Here is a 12146-nt window from a genome sequence, read left to right as displayed (position 1 = left end):
CCCACGGGCTCCCCTAACCCTGGGAAAAGCCCAAGGCTGGTGGGCTGGCTCAAGGCCACACTGTCCGGCCTCAGAGCTGGGCCAACCCTCCCACCCTGCCCTCTTCCCTCGTGTCACTGCGGCCTGTGACCATCCCACCCCACGGGGCACAGACGCCCACACTCACTGTCATTCCAGGTGGTGCTGGACCGGCGCCGGTGGAAACGGCAGCTCTTGATGCGGCGCGTGGCCGCCTTGTGGATGTACACGGAGTTCTTCATGATGACCGGCATCTTGGCCTCCAGCTCGGCGTTCCGGATGCACTCCTCGAAGAACCCTACGCCCGAGTTCACTGTGTTTCCCCTCCCGCCGGCCTGCCCCGCCTCGCCCCGCCCCGCCCAGGATCCAGGTGCCAGGAATCAAGAAACCCTTAGAGCCCATCCTTTGGGAGACCAGAGCCACCTGCTGGAGGGGGCAGACCTGCAGGCCTTCTCCCCTGCCCCCTCCCCAGGTCCAACAGCTGAAAGGAAGCAGTATCAAGAAGATGCTGGCAGGCAGGAACCTGGAGACACTCCATCAACATCTAGACCCGTGGTCGGCAAACTGCGGCTCGCAAGCCACATGCAGCTCTTTGGCCCCTTGAGTGTGGCTCTTCCTAAGCCTTAGGAGTACCCTAATTAAGTTAATAACAATGTACCTACCTATACAGTTTGTTTAAAAAATTTGGCTCTCAAATGAAATTTCAATCGTACTGTTGATATTTGGCTCTGTTGACTAGTGAGTTTGCCGACCACTGATAGACCATCGAATGCACACCAGGCCCTGTGTGGGGCCCTAGCCCTTGTCCAGGCTCCACAGGCTGAGGGGCTGGGCACCGAGGGCAGAGCTTACTTTTCAGATGGCTCACGTCGGCCCGCATCCTCTCCTCCTTCTCCTTGTTCCGCACCCTGGAGTTGAGTCCTTGTTCCAGGCTCCTCAAGGCCGCCTCGGCCTCCCGCAGACGTCTCTCCAGGTCCATACGGACCTTCACCTCGGCCTGAAGGGAGAGGGAAGGAGAGATGTGGGGTTCTGGGGGGCAGTTGCCATCTCCCCTGGAAGCCTTGCCTGATCACCCCTGACTCGAGTGGGCTTTCTCGCCTTTGGACGTGGGTGGAAGTTACTACCTCCTGCCTCCTGTCTTACACCCTTGCCCAGACGGCCTGCACTTGACCCCACACCCAGCAATGGTGCCCCACAGAAGTGGCAGGCCCACTGCTTCCTCTCGTGGCTCCATTCCCTGGAGTGGGCAGGGATGATTCAGGTAGTTGCTGGTGAAGTGCAGGGACGTGACTGGAGTCCCCAGGTGAGGGAAGCACCTTGAGCTCCTGCTCGGCCTGCTGCTTCTGTGCTGTCAGCTCCTGCAGCGAGTTCTGCAGCGCCTGGGACTGGCTGGAGTAGAACTCACGCTCCTCCTCCAGGGCCCGTGAACGCTCCTCGTTCTCCTTCATCCTGCCCGGGAAAGGCACTCAGTCAGGGCTCACTCACCAAAGGGGGTTTCCGCTGGGAGGACAGCCCCTCAGAGAGAACTGGCTGAAGAAATCTGAGGCCCAGGCTGCAGGAGCCCCCAAATATTCTGGGTGCTGTCACCCAGGTGATGAGGGGAGCAGTGTGGTCAGGTGAGGGGAGTCCGTCTTACAGTCAGAAAACCTGAGTCCTGGGTCCAGGTCTTTTTTTTTTTTTTTTTTTTTTTTAAATATATTTTATTGATTTTTTACAGAGAGGAAGGGAGAGAGATAGAGAGTTAGAAACATCGATGAGAGAGAAACATCGATCAGCTGCCTCCTGCACATCTCCTACTGGGGATATGCCCGCAACCCAGGTACATGCCCTTGACCGGAATCGAACCTGGGACCTTTCAGTCCGCAGGCCGACGCTCTATCCACTGAGCCAAACCGGTTTCGGCCTGGGTCCAGGTCTTGCTGGTTCTGTGACCTCAGGAAAGTCCTAGAACTCTCAAGGCTCAGTGTCCTCGTCTGTAAAAGGGATCTAAGAGGACCTTCCCAGCAGGCCACAAAGCACTGTTATACGGACCTAGTGACTGTATAGCTCACACCTTTGCAAGAGATAATGATCCAGTCAGTTCTGGGTAGTGAAGGTTCTCTTCCCATTTGCCTGGTGGGAAAACTGAGTCCTGGGCAGAAGGGAGTGAGTGACCTATCTGGGCAATGGCAACTAGAACCCGAAAGTCCAGGTGTCCAGTTCAAGGAAATTACCGATCCCCGAAGCCCATCATGGACCCATGGTCCAGGGCTCCTCACCGCTTCTCTGCCAGGAGCTTCTCTTCCCAGAGCTGCTGCATCTTCCCCTCGATCTGCCTCAGGTTGCTATGGAGACCCCCACTGGGAGAGGGCTGCTCGCTCTGATTGGCCAGTGTCTCCAGTTGGTTCTCATTCTCCTCCAGCATTTCCAGGGTTTTCTTCTTCTCTATGGAGAGCTCCTGGCATGGAGGGATGGGGAGAAGGGAGAGAAGGAAGAGAAAGAGCCTAATTTAGGTTCCCCACCATGGTTTCCCTCACCTGCCTTCCAATTCCAGGGAGTGGTGCCCTCCACGCTCAGTCCTGTCTGAGGGACACCTGGAATGTCTCCATTCTTCCCTTGAGGTAAAAGGCCAACCAAGCTCTCCTTCCTCACAACATGGCAAGGTTACCCCTCCATCGAGGGAGTCAGAGAGGAGCCCAATGAGGCTTCCAGGGGAAGTGACCCAACTATAACCAGGGGGCACCAAGACCCAAGGGCACCGTGACCCTCTGGGGTTCTTGTTCCTCCAGCAGCAAGTGAAGGAATGTGTTGGGGTCACGTGAAAAACACCCAACAGGACCAGACTAAGAGCTGGCTTATGTTCTCCCCATTTATCAGACTGGGATCTTGCACACCCTGGAAATTCTGGAGTTGAAACCATTCAAGGGAACCACCTGCTATGATATGAAATGGAGAAAGATAAACAAATAAAGGCACCACAAACGAAGCCCCAGTCAGCGGAGAGAGAAGAGAAACCCTTGCAGTCTGCCAGGCAGTTCATTAATTCAGTAAACGTTAAGATCCCCCTGACATGCCAAGCTCACTTGAAGTGCTGGGCTTGCAAAGACCTTAAGACACTGCCTAGTGAAGCTCACAGTTTAGAAAACACAGCCTCGTGTGTTCAGTGCCATAACAAAGTGCTGTGGGAGCCCAGAGCTCAGAGCAAATTCCTGCTACGCAGAGGCAGGGAAGCTTGACCAGCGTGATGTCCAAGCCTGTCTGCACCTGAGAAGGATGAAAGGGTTCTCCAGGCAAAAAAGAGGTGAAAGGACATTGTGTAGAAGAGACCGTATGGGCGAAGGTGTGGAGGATGAGAGCACTTGGTTTGGGGGGGAGGGGTGCATAGGAATAGGGGGCGGTGTCTGCTCTGGGTGTGGAAGGGCAGCAGAGGGCAACAGTGGAGGAGAGCCTTGGGCCAGAGTTTGCACTTGCATGCCATCCTGGAGAGTTGGCTCTTTGTCCTTGACACATGCCACCTCCCCCCCAGTTTCTGTGGTATCAAATGGAGGTGACCTGGCAGCAGATTTCCCTTCCTGCTCAATTTCACCCGGATCAGCTCAATGAATGAGCCACAAGAAGGAAGTGGTGGGCGGCCCGCCTCCCATCCTGATCAATCCTCCATCTGTAAAAGAATGTAAGCGCTGAAGAAGGTGGATTTCGTGAGGCCATGGTCATAGCAAGGGCAGACTTGAGTCGGCTAGAGTTCCCAAACGCCCACAGAGAAGAGTCTCTTAGGTCAGTGCCCTTTGGCGCCCTGTTACCCTTGCAGATGACTCGGTAACTAGGTAAACAGTTAGAAAAAAACAGTATCCCGTGGCCACACCAACCAGCCCGCCAGCAGCCCCTCACCTCCAGCGTCTGCTGCAAGGACTCTGTGAAGTGCCTCAGCTCCTTCTTCTCTTGCTCCACACCCTTGAGGCATCTTGCAGTCAGTTCTAGCTCCCTGTGGGGACACAGGGTATGAGTATGGCCGCGTTTACCCCTCCTAGTCCCCTTTGTACCTAGAATAGCTTGTTTCACCTCCCAATAAGGCTCAGTGGGGTCCTGGGAAGGCCAGCCCCTCCGCATGGCTGGGTCCTGCCAGCAGATGTAGGGACCCCGGGCTGAAAGGAGATCCCCGCCAAGTGGGGTTGAAGTCACTTGCTCTCGATACTCATGCATTTGTCAGTGGGGTAAACCCAGGGGCACCCACAGGCAGAGAAGCACTGGGGGAACACAGGGGTCTCACCCCGTCGTCCCTGCTAGAACCCACACACTGACATGGGACGTGGCAGAGGCCTTTCTCTGGGGTGACAAACTCTTGCTGCTTTCTTAGGGAACCTGGGCCACCTCAGGCCTTTACACCTGGTCTCCCCTCCTCCTGCTTGGAATGCCTTTCCCTTTCTCCTGCCCAATTTTCCAAATCCATCGTCAAGGCCCAGCTCAGTCCAATCTCCGTTCAAGCCCATCAGGATTATGCATATATCTTAGTTCCTGGAACAGAGGGCTGCCCCGTGCCTCCGAGCACTTGGTTATATATTATTGTGCTGATGTTTCCTGGGTGTCAGTCTGGTTTCCCCCACCACATCTTCAGACTAGTCTTCTATTCCAGGGTCTGGCACGATTCTGAAAGTGAGCAGGTGTTTGGCTATTGACTTGGTAAGATTCTCTGAGCTTCTCCCTCCCTCAGTTTTATGCCAAATGACTTCCTTTGTAAGATTGTTGCAAGGAAAGTCTTTCTGGGCTATCACTAATGATTGATAATGATGAGGATAATCATACCACCATCACCGTCCCCAGAGCAGGGGTCCCCACATTCCTGAATAGGCTGCATCAGAATGACCTGGGGGCTTCTTAAAAATATAGATACCTGGGCTCTACCTTTAGGAGACTCTAATTCTGTTAAATGATCATAATGTGCAACTGGTTTTTACACCATGCGCAGGACTAAAGATCCCAAGGGATATCACTGGCCAGAATGTGAAGGGATTGCGCAAGAGAGACAGGGAATGTTGGGGATCTTGGCTAATGGCACCTGCAGACCAGCTTGTCCTGTCTGCCCCGGGAAAGGAAGGGTTGACAGCGGCAGGAGGGCTTGTTGCTTGGGGGAGGCCTGTCTGCACCTGCCCCAGGGCTCATGCCTCAGTGGGCAGAAGTGGCCCATTTGTGTGGGAACTACAGCTTTTTCTGGGCACACCCGAGGCCTGGAGCATTGGGAAGATAGACCAAACCAAGTCATCAAGTAGAGAGGACCTCCTGGACGGGGGCCTCCCCAGGGCTGACTAGGAGCACGGTTCCTGATGCCATACTAGCCCAGATGCACCGCCCGCCCTCCCGCGGCACCACCACCACCTCTTGATCTGCTCCTGCTCCATTCTCAGCTCCTGCACCACCTCCTCAAACTGCTGCTTCTCAGCCTCCAGCACCTGGTTAAGGCGCTCGAGCTCCTGAAGAGAATAGAGAGAAGCAAGAGTCACGGGCAGCAAAGGGAACCCCCACTCTAACCCAGGGGACCCTCTGGGATTCAGCACAGCCTGGGGCATGCACTGGACCAAACGTGAAATTGAGTCCTGCTGAGCCCTGGTCCCCTCAATGGCAGTCTCCAAACCAAAACCTGTGATGACCTGGGCTCACTCAGCAAGCTGAAGGCAGGGTTTAGAAATGATCCCAGCATTACTTCCTGTGACTGGACACGATGATAATTCTAGATGTCACTCACACCCTAAGGCACAATGTCTGGCCCTCAAACCCCGGAGGACAGAGTGGGGAGTATGCATTTCCATTAAAGATCCCTGAAATGACATCAATTAGAAGTGGCAAAGAGAAGCCATTCCCACCCCAAAAGTCAGAGACTAAGAATTATTTTTTCTCACAGCATCTTCGAAGCAATGAGCACAGGTGGCTGCAGCCTCCCCTCTACTCAGCTCCAAGGGAACAGAAGAGCCAGAAGCCCAGGACACTCTGGCCCCAGGGGCCCAACCAGTCCCTCCAGGAATGCTGGCGCAAGCGCAAGGGTGTTTCCATCAAGCATGTGGCCTCAGGGCTCCTGTTTCCTGACTTCCGATGGCAGGGGGTGGTAGGGGTACACTTCAAGTGAAGCTTGGCCAGAAAGAAGCCCATTTGTGATGACTGCTTTGCTCCTCCACATTTCACACTGGAAGGATATTACTTCAAATCCACTTCCTTTCTCTTCTAGCTCCAAATGATGCTCTCATTTTTCACCCAGCGGCTTTGTTCTCAAGGATCATGGAAACCCCACCAAGGAGTGGGGCTGGCTGGCGGGAGAAGTTGCCATTGGCTTTGAGAGATACAGAGAAAGAATAAAACCTAAAGGAAAGGGAAGATCTGATTCCAAACCTCAAGCCCTCCTTTCCTAACCTTCTTACCCTAAGAAGTTTTTCTTTCTGATCATTATTGTCTCTCTTGGTGTGGCTCACCGATGGTCACTGAGGGCTGCTCCCTGGCATTCTGATGCCCCTCTGGGCACACCGCACAGCCACAGTGTGCCTGCAAAAGCTGGCGGGCCCATGGGACTGGCTAAAGCCAATGGAATGTGAGCAGAAGTATGTCCCTTCCAGGCAGATGCCTTTAAGAGACAGGGCCTGACACACTATGTTCCCTTTCCTCTTCCATGGTAGCCACTGTTGCTGCAAACGATGGAGGCTTGATTAGCCTGGATCCCTGAGAGGAGATGTGGAGCAGAGCCCCCAGCTGACCCAGGTAGCTGAGTGAGAAATAGATGGTCACTGTTCAAAGCCACTAATATTTTGGAGATTTGTGTCATTGCAGTAGACATAGCCATATATAGACATAATATAAATATAATTAAATTTTTATGCTTGTAAATGCCCCCCCTTTTTAAAAATATATTTTATTTATTTTTTACAGAGAGGAAGGGAGAGGGATAGAGAGTTAGAAACATCGATGAGAGAGAAACATCGATCAGCTGCCTCCTGCACACCCCCTACTGGGGATGTGCCCGCAACCAAGGTACATGCCCTTGACCGGAATCGAACCTGGGACCCTTCAGTCCGCAGGCCGACGCTCTATCCACTGAGCCAAACAGGTTAGGGCACCCCCCTTTTAATGAAAGAAAAGTTCAGAGTTTCAAAAAGTTTGAAAAAACCTCTATTTTTGATACATTCTCAGTAGCTGACACTTGGTATTACTAGTGATGATAAACCTCTCTGTGGCCTCTGCCTGCTGTGGGAGGGCTGTTCAGGGGGCCAGGGAAGTTATAGGCTGCAAGCATCCCTGAGTTTAGACCTGAAAAAACACCAGGGAAGCTAGCTGGCCTTATAGGCACCCGGCTCTTGTAGGCGCCTGGCTTCTGATGGTGCAGAAGGGGTCACCCAGGACCCAGCCGGAGGATGCCACCCACACCCTTGGCTTCTTCTCCCCGGAGAGCCCCTTTCTCCAGGGCTCTGGATACAAATATTTCCCGGTCCTTACCATGACATTGGGATATCTTTTTATATACAGATATATTTTTGTTGATTTCAGAGGGGACAGGAGAGTGATGGAGATAGAAACATCAATGATGAGAGAGAATCATTGGTCAGCTGCCTCCTGCACGGCCCCTACTAGAGATCAAGACCAAAACCCGGGCATGTGCCCTTGACAGGAATTGAACCTGGGATGCTTCAGTCCACAGGCCAATGCTCTATCTACTGAGCCAAACCAGCCGGGGCGGGGATATCTTTTGTAATTGAAAATGGGAGAAAGTAAATTATTAAAATGCCATGAAAATGTCCATACACTGCTAATAAGAGTGTACTGGTAAATAGGTACAAAGTTTCTGAAAAGCAATTTGGCAATAGGCATCAGGAGTCTTTTTTCCCCTAAGGGAATGTGTTTCCAGGAAACGAGCTCATCTAATCAGGAGTCTTAAAGGTTTTTGCCCTTTGCATCAGTAATTCTACCTACAAGAGTCTATCCTAAAGATATTAGCCCAGCCTGTGTGGCTCAGTGGTTGAGTACTGACATATGAACTAGGAGGTCACAGTTCGATTCCTGGTCAGGGCACATGCCCGGGTTGCAGGCTCAATCCCCAGAGTGGGGCATGCAGAAGGCAGCTGATCAATAATAATCGCTTATCATTGATGTTTCTACCTCTCTCTCCCTCTCCTTTCCTCTCTGAAGTCAATAAAAATAAATTTTTTTTAAAAAAAGAAATAATTAGAGGCCCTGGCTGGGTAGCTCAGTTGGTGAGAGAGTTGTCCCAATACAACAAGGTTGCAGGTTTGATCCCCAGTCAGGGCACATGCAAAAATCAACCAATGAATTTATAAATAAGTGAAACACCAAATCAATGTTTCTTTCTCTCTCTCATCAATAAATAAAAATAATTTTAAAAGAAATAATTATAAAAGTAGATCAGGATTGATGTATAAGGATGTTCACTGTGGTGTAATTTATAATAGTGACAACAGCCGAGATATCCAAAAATAGAAGATTAATTAAATGAAACATTACATATTAACGAATCAGTACATGGTCACTACAACAGATGTTTTCAAAGAATGATGAATGACATGAAAAATTGCTGGATATACAATGTTAATAAAGGTATAATGAAAAAGCAGGCCATAAAACGAAATATCTGATATGACCCTATTAAGCTTAAGATATATATCTACACTAATAAGAGACAAAGATGCTAATTGACTGTACCTTCGCTATGCCCAAGCCACGCCCACCATCCAATCAGAGTGACTATATGCAAATTAACCCAACCAAGATGGTGGCAGGCAGCCACAGAGCTGGAGCAAACAGGAGGCTTCATTGCCCCGGCGATGAAGGAAGCCAAGCTTCCCGCCTGCTCTGGCTGGCTGTGGCCTCTGCAAAAGGCAACAAAGTTTCAATTATAGAAGCTAAATAAATCCCAGATACCTGCTTCCAGCCAGCCTCCACTGGGAGCTTGGGTGGCTGGGGGCCGTGGCCAGCCTGCAAACAGCCATCAACCCCTCACCCAGGATGGCCACACCTTCATGGGGTGAGGGTCCCTGCTGGGGGGATTGTCCAGCCTGCAAACAGTCATCAGCCCTTCACCCAGATTGGCCAGGGACCCCAGCAGCACCCTCCACCCTGAAGGGGGTGTGGCCAGCCTGCAAACAGCCATCAGCCCCTCACCCAGGCTGGCCACACCCTCATGGGGTAAGGGTCCCTGCTGGGGGGCTTGGCCAGCCTGCAAACAGCCATCCTGGGCTGGTCAGGCACCCCAGCAGGGACCCCCACCCTGATCCGGGACACCCTTCAGGGCAAACCAGCTGGCCCCCACCCATGCACCAGGCCTCTATCCTATATCATAAAAGGGTAATATGCAAATTGACCCTAACAGCAGAGCAACTGGGAATCACTGATCACTATGACACATACTGACCACCAGGGGGCAGACATTCAATGCAGGAGCTGCCCCCTGGTGGTCAGTGTGCTCCCACAGGGGGAGCTCTGCTCAGCCACAAGCCAGGCTGACAACTACCAGTACAGCGGTGGTGGTGGGAGCCTCTCCCGCCTCCTCAGCAGTGCTAAGGATGTCCGACTGCAGCTAGGCCTGCTCCCCACTGACAAGTGGACATCCCCCGAGGGCTCCTGGGCTGCCAGAGGGATGTCTGACTGCCAGCTTAGGCCCAATCCCCCGGGGAGTGGGCCTAAGCCAGCAGGTGGTCATTCCCCGAGGGGTCCCAGACTGCAAGAGGGCACAGGCCGGGCTGAGGGACCCTCCCAAGTGCACAAATTTTTGTGCACCGGGCCTCTATTGTGTGTATATATATACATACACACACACACTACATTTTTAAAAGACTGAAAAGAAACAGAGAGAAGTTGACAGTAGCTGTCTGTCAATGGTGAGATTAAGGATAAGTTTGTTTTCCACAGAGAGCATGATTTCTACCATTAGTAAAAGGTTATGTATTAACGAGGAAAAAGAAAGACACTCTCTGTCCCGGCTGCTCACTTCTTTTCCACCTTTCATTTCACCTGTACGGCTCCTAAATGAAGCTGATGCCCAGGTGCAGCCCGAGAATGCTGATTAGAGTGAAACCCCCAACCTATAAACTCGGAGTATCCAGAACCTTCTGTTCCTGCAGCCCAGGATGGCATGAGTGTTTGTAGCAACCTTGCCACAGCTGAGGTCAGCCAAGACCTGCTTCAGCGAAAGCCTTTCTCCATCATACAGTGTTTGTTCTGACCCTTGGCCCTGACTTAAGTTGCAGGAGTATAAGGTTGGAAAGAAGTCACTGGATGGCAAATCCCAGCTCAATGAAAGAAAGAACTTTCAAGTAATGGAGCCATAATGCAAAGGTAACAGTCACAAGATCAGGATCAATATCCATCAGGAAGGTCAGCAAAGAGCCTCTCCTTGAAGTGGGAGGTATTTTCTGACTCTAAGAGACTGTTCTGACTGGAGCACCCCAGGTAGCGAGAACCCTGCCTGACTGCCCCTCGGCACTTCTGATTTCCCATGAGCCTGCCCATGTGCAAGGCTGAGCACTCACAGTTCGGCCAAAAAAGAAAAAATGGGCAGGCTGCCCTCCTCCGGGGAGTGAGAGAGATAAGGACACAGGGAGCCAGGGACACCAGAGGGACCTGGGACTCAGAAAGAACATGGTCTTCTGGCCCCGGGCAGATGAGCCCAGGTTGGCTGCCCCTGCACTCTGTGCTCATGCCCTTTCTGCTACATGGAAGGTATCAGGGCTGCACCATTTCACAGCACACATCTGCATGGCCTTGCCAGTTCACCAAGCACTCCCTGCTTTCTATTTCATTGAGCCTCACGGCGACCCAGGAACTAGGTAGGCACAGCCACTACTGTTACCAGAGCATCACAGATGGAGAAACTGAAGGTCCGAGAGAATAACTTGTCCCAGGCCATACAGTCAGTGGTAGAGTTGAAACTTGATGCCTGACTGGCATGGCTCAGTGGTTGAGTGTTGACCTATGAACCAGGAGGTCATGGTTCGATTCCTGGTCAGGGCACATGCCAGGGTTGCGGGCTCGATCCCCAATGAGGGGCATGCAGGAGGCAGCCGATTAATGAATCTCTCTCATCATCGATGTTTCTATCGCTCTATTCCTCTCCCTTCCTCTCTGAAATCACTAAAAATATACTTTAAAAAAACACAAAACAGCCCTAACCGGTTTGGCTCAGTGGATAGAGTGTCAGCCTGCGGACTCAAGGGTCCCAGGTTCGATTCTGGCCAAGAGCATGTACCTTGGATGCGGGCACATCCCCAGTAGGGAGTGTGCAGGAAGCAGCTGATCGATGTTTCTCTCTTATCGATGTTTCTAACTCTCTATCCCTCTCCCTTCCTCTCTGTAAAAAATCAATAAAATATATTTTAAAAAACACACAAAACAAACAAACAAACAAAAACACCTCGAATCTGGGTCTCCTGATCCCACACCTTTAGGCCAAGCAGCCTCTCAGAGCACAGAGAACTCCATCTCATCACTGGGCCATTGTCCCAAATGCCTTTCTAAGTGGCACAAGGCACACCCAGACAATCTCCGTGACCTGGAGTGGACAGGGGAAAGGTGCAGGGGACAGGCAGATCCATTATATGGATGATTAAGTGAAGGAAGGAAAAACCTTGACAGAAGGACACAGTGAGTTCTGTTCCTGATCTGGAGCAGGCAGCTGACCCGGACTGCAAACCTGGGCACAGTCCTCTCCCTCTGGCCTGCCCAGAGCAGCCTTCACCTCGGGAACCAGCTGGACCCCGAGTGAGGCTCACTCACATTCTGTACCCAAAACCCAGGGAGTTCACAGCTGATAGGCTTCCCTCCTTCAGCGTGCTATGGCTTTAAGCGAGGCCTGTGTGCAGTGGGTCCCCACTGTCCTCATTTCCTGGCTAAAGACCTAGATAGAGTGTCTAAATTTTCCTGCGGCTGACTGCTGCCCCAGATTTAGCCTCTCTGATGGATAAGTCTGTCTCTCTCCCTGCCAGTGGCTGTGTCTGTCACTCCATCCCATCCCCTGGCTTCCTGAGTTACCTGTCTTTACGTCGCTGATAATCCACCAGAAGGCTCACTTCTCAAAATGTATAGAACGGCATGGAAAAACTCTACGGCGGAACCTAGAATGAGAACCTGGAAACACGGAGGCCCCACCGCTGCTGTCACCATGC

The 12146-nt window shown here is 52.0% G+C and overlaps 1 protein-coding gene across 2 annotated transcripts in view; it reads right to left on the bottom strand.

Annotated features, from left to right (window-relative positions):
• Window positions 1–12146, bottom strand: part of PLEKHD1 (pleckstrin homology and coiled-coil domain containing D1) — a 30942-nt gene that overhangs the window by 3958 nt on the left and 14838 nt on the right. For both annotated transcript variants that reach the window (XM_036311143.1, XM_036311152.1), the window contains exons 7-12: window positions 5368–5462; window positions 3886–3979; window positions 2277–2455; window positions 1335–1467; window positions 871–1015; window positions 167–316 (exon numbers count right to left, since the gene is read on the bottom strand). In XM_036311143.1, coding sequence (XP_036167036.1) covers window positions 167–316; window positions 871–1015; window positions 1335–1467; window positions 2277–2455; window positions 3886–3979; window positions 5368–5462 — 796 coding nt within the window. The remainder of the gene's footprint in view (window positions 1–166; window positions 317–870; window positions 1016–1334; window positions 1468–2276; window positions 2456–3885; window positions 3980–5367; window positions 5463–12146) is intronic.

Source organism: Myotis myotis, unplaced genomic scaffold, assembly GCF_014108235.1.
Source record: "Myotis myotis isolate mMyoMyo1 unplaced genomic scaffold, mMyoMyo1.p scaffold_m19_p_1, whole genome shotgun sequence".
NCBI lineage: Eukaryota > Metazoa > Chordata > Mammalia > Chiroptera > Vespertilionidae > Myotis > Myotis myotis.
The sequence above is the reverse complement of the archived record's forward strand: the minus strand, read 5'-3'. Positions and strand labels throughout refer to the sequence as shown.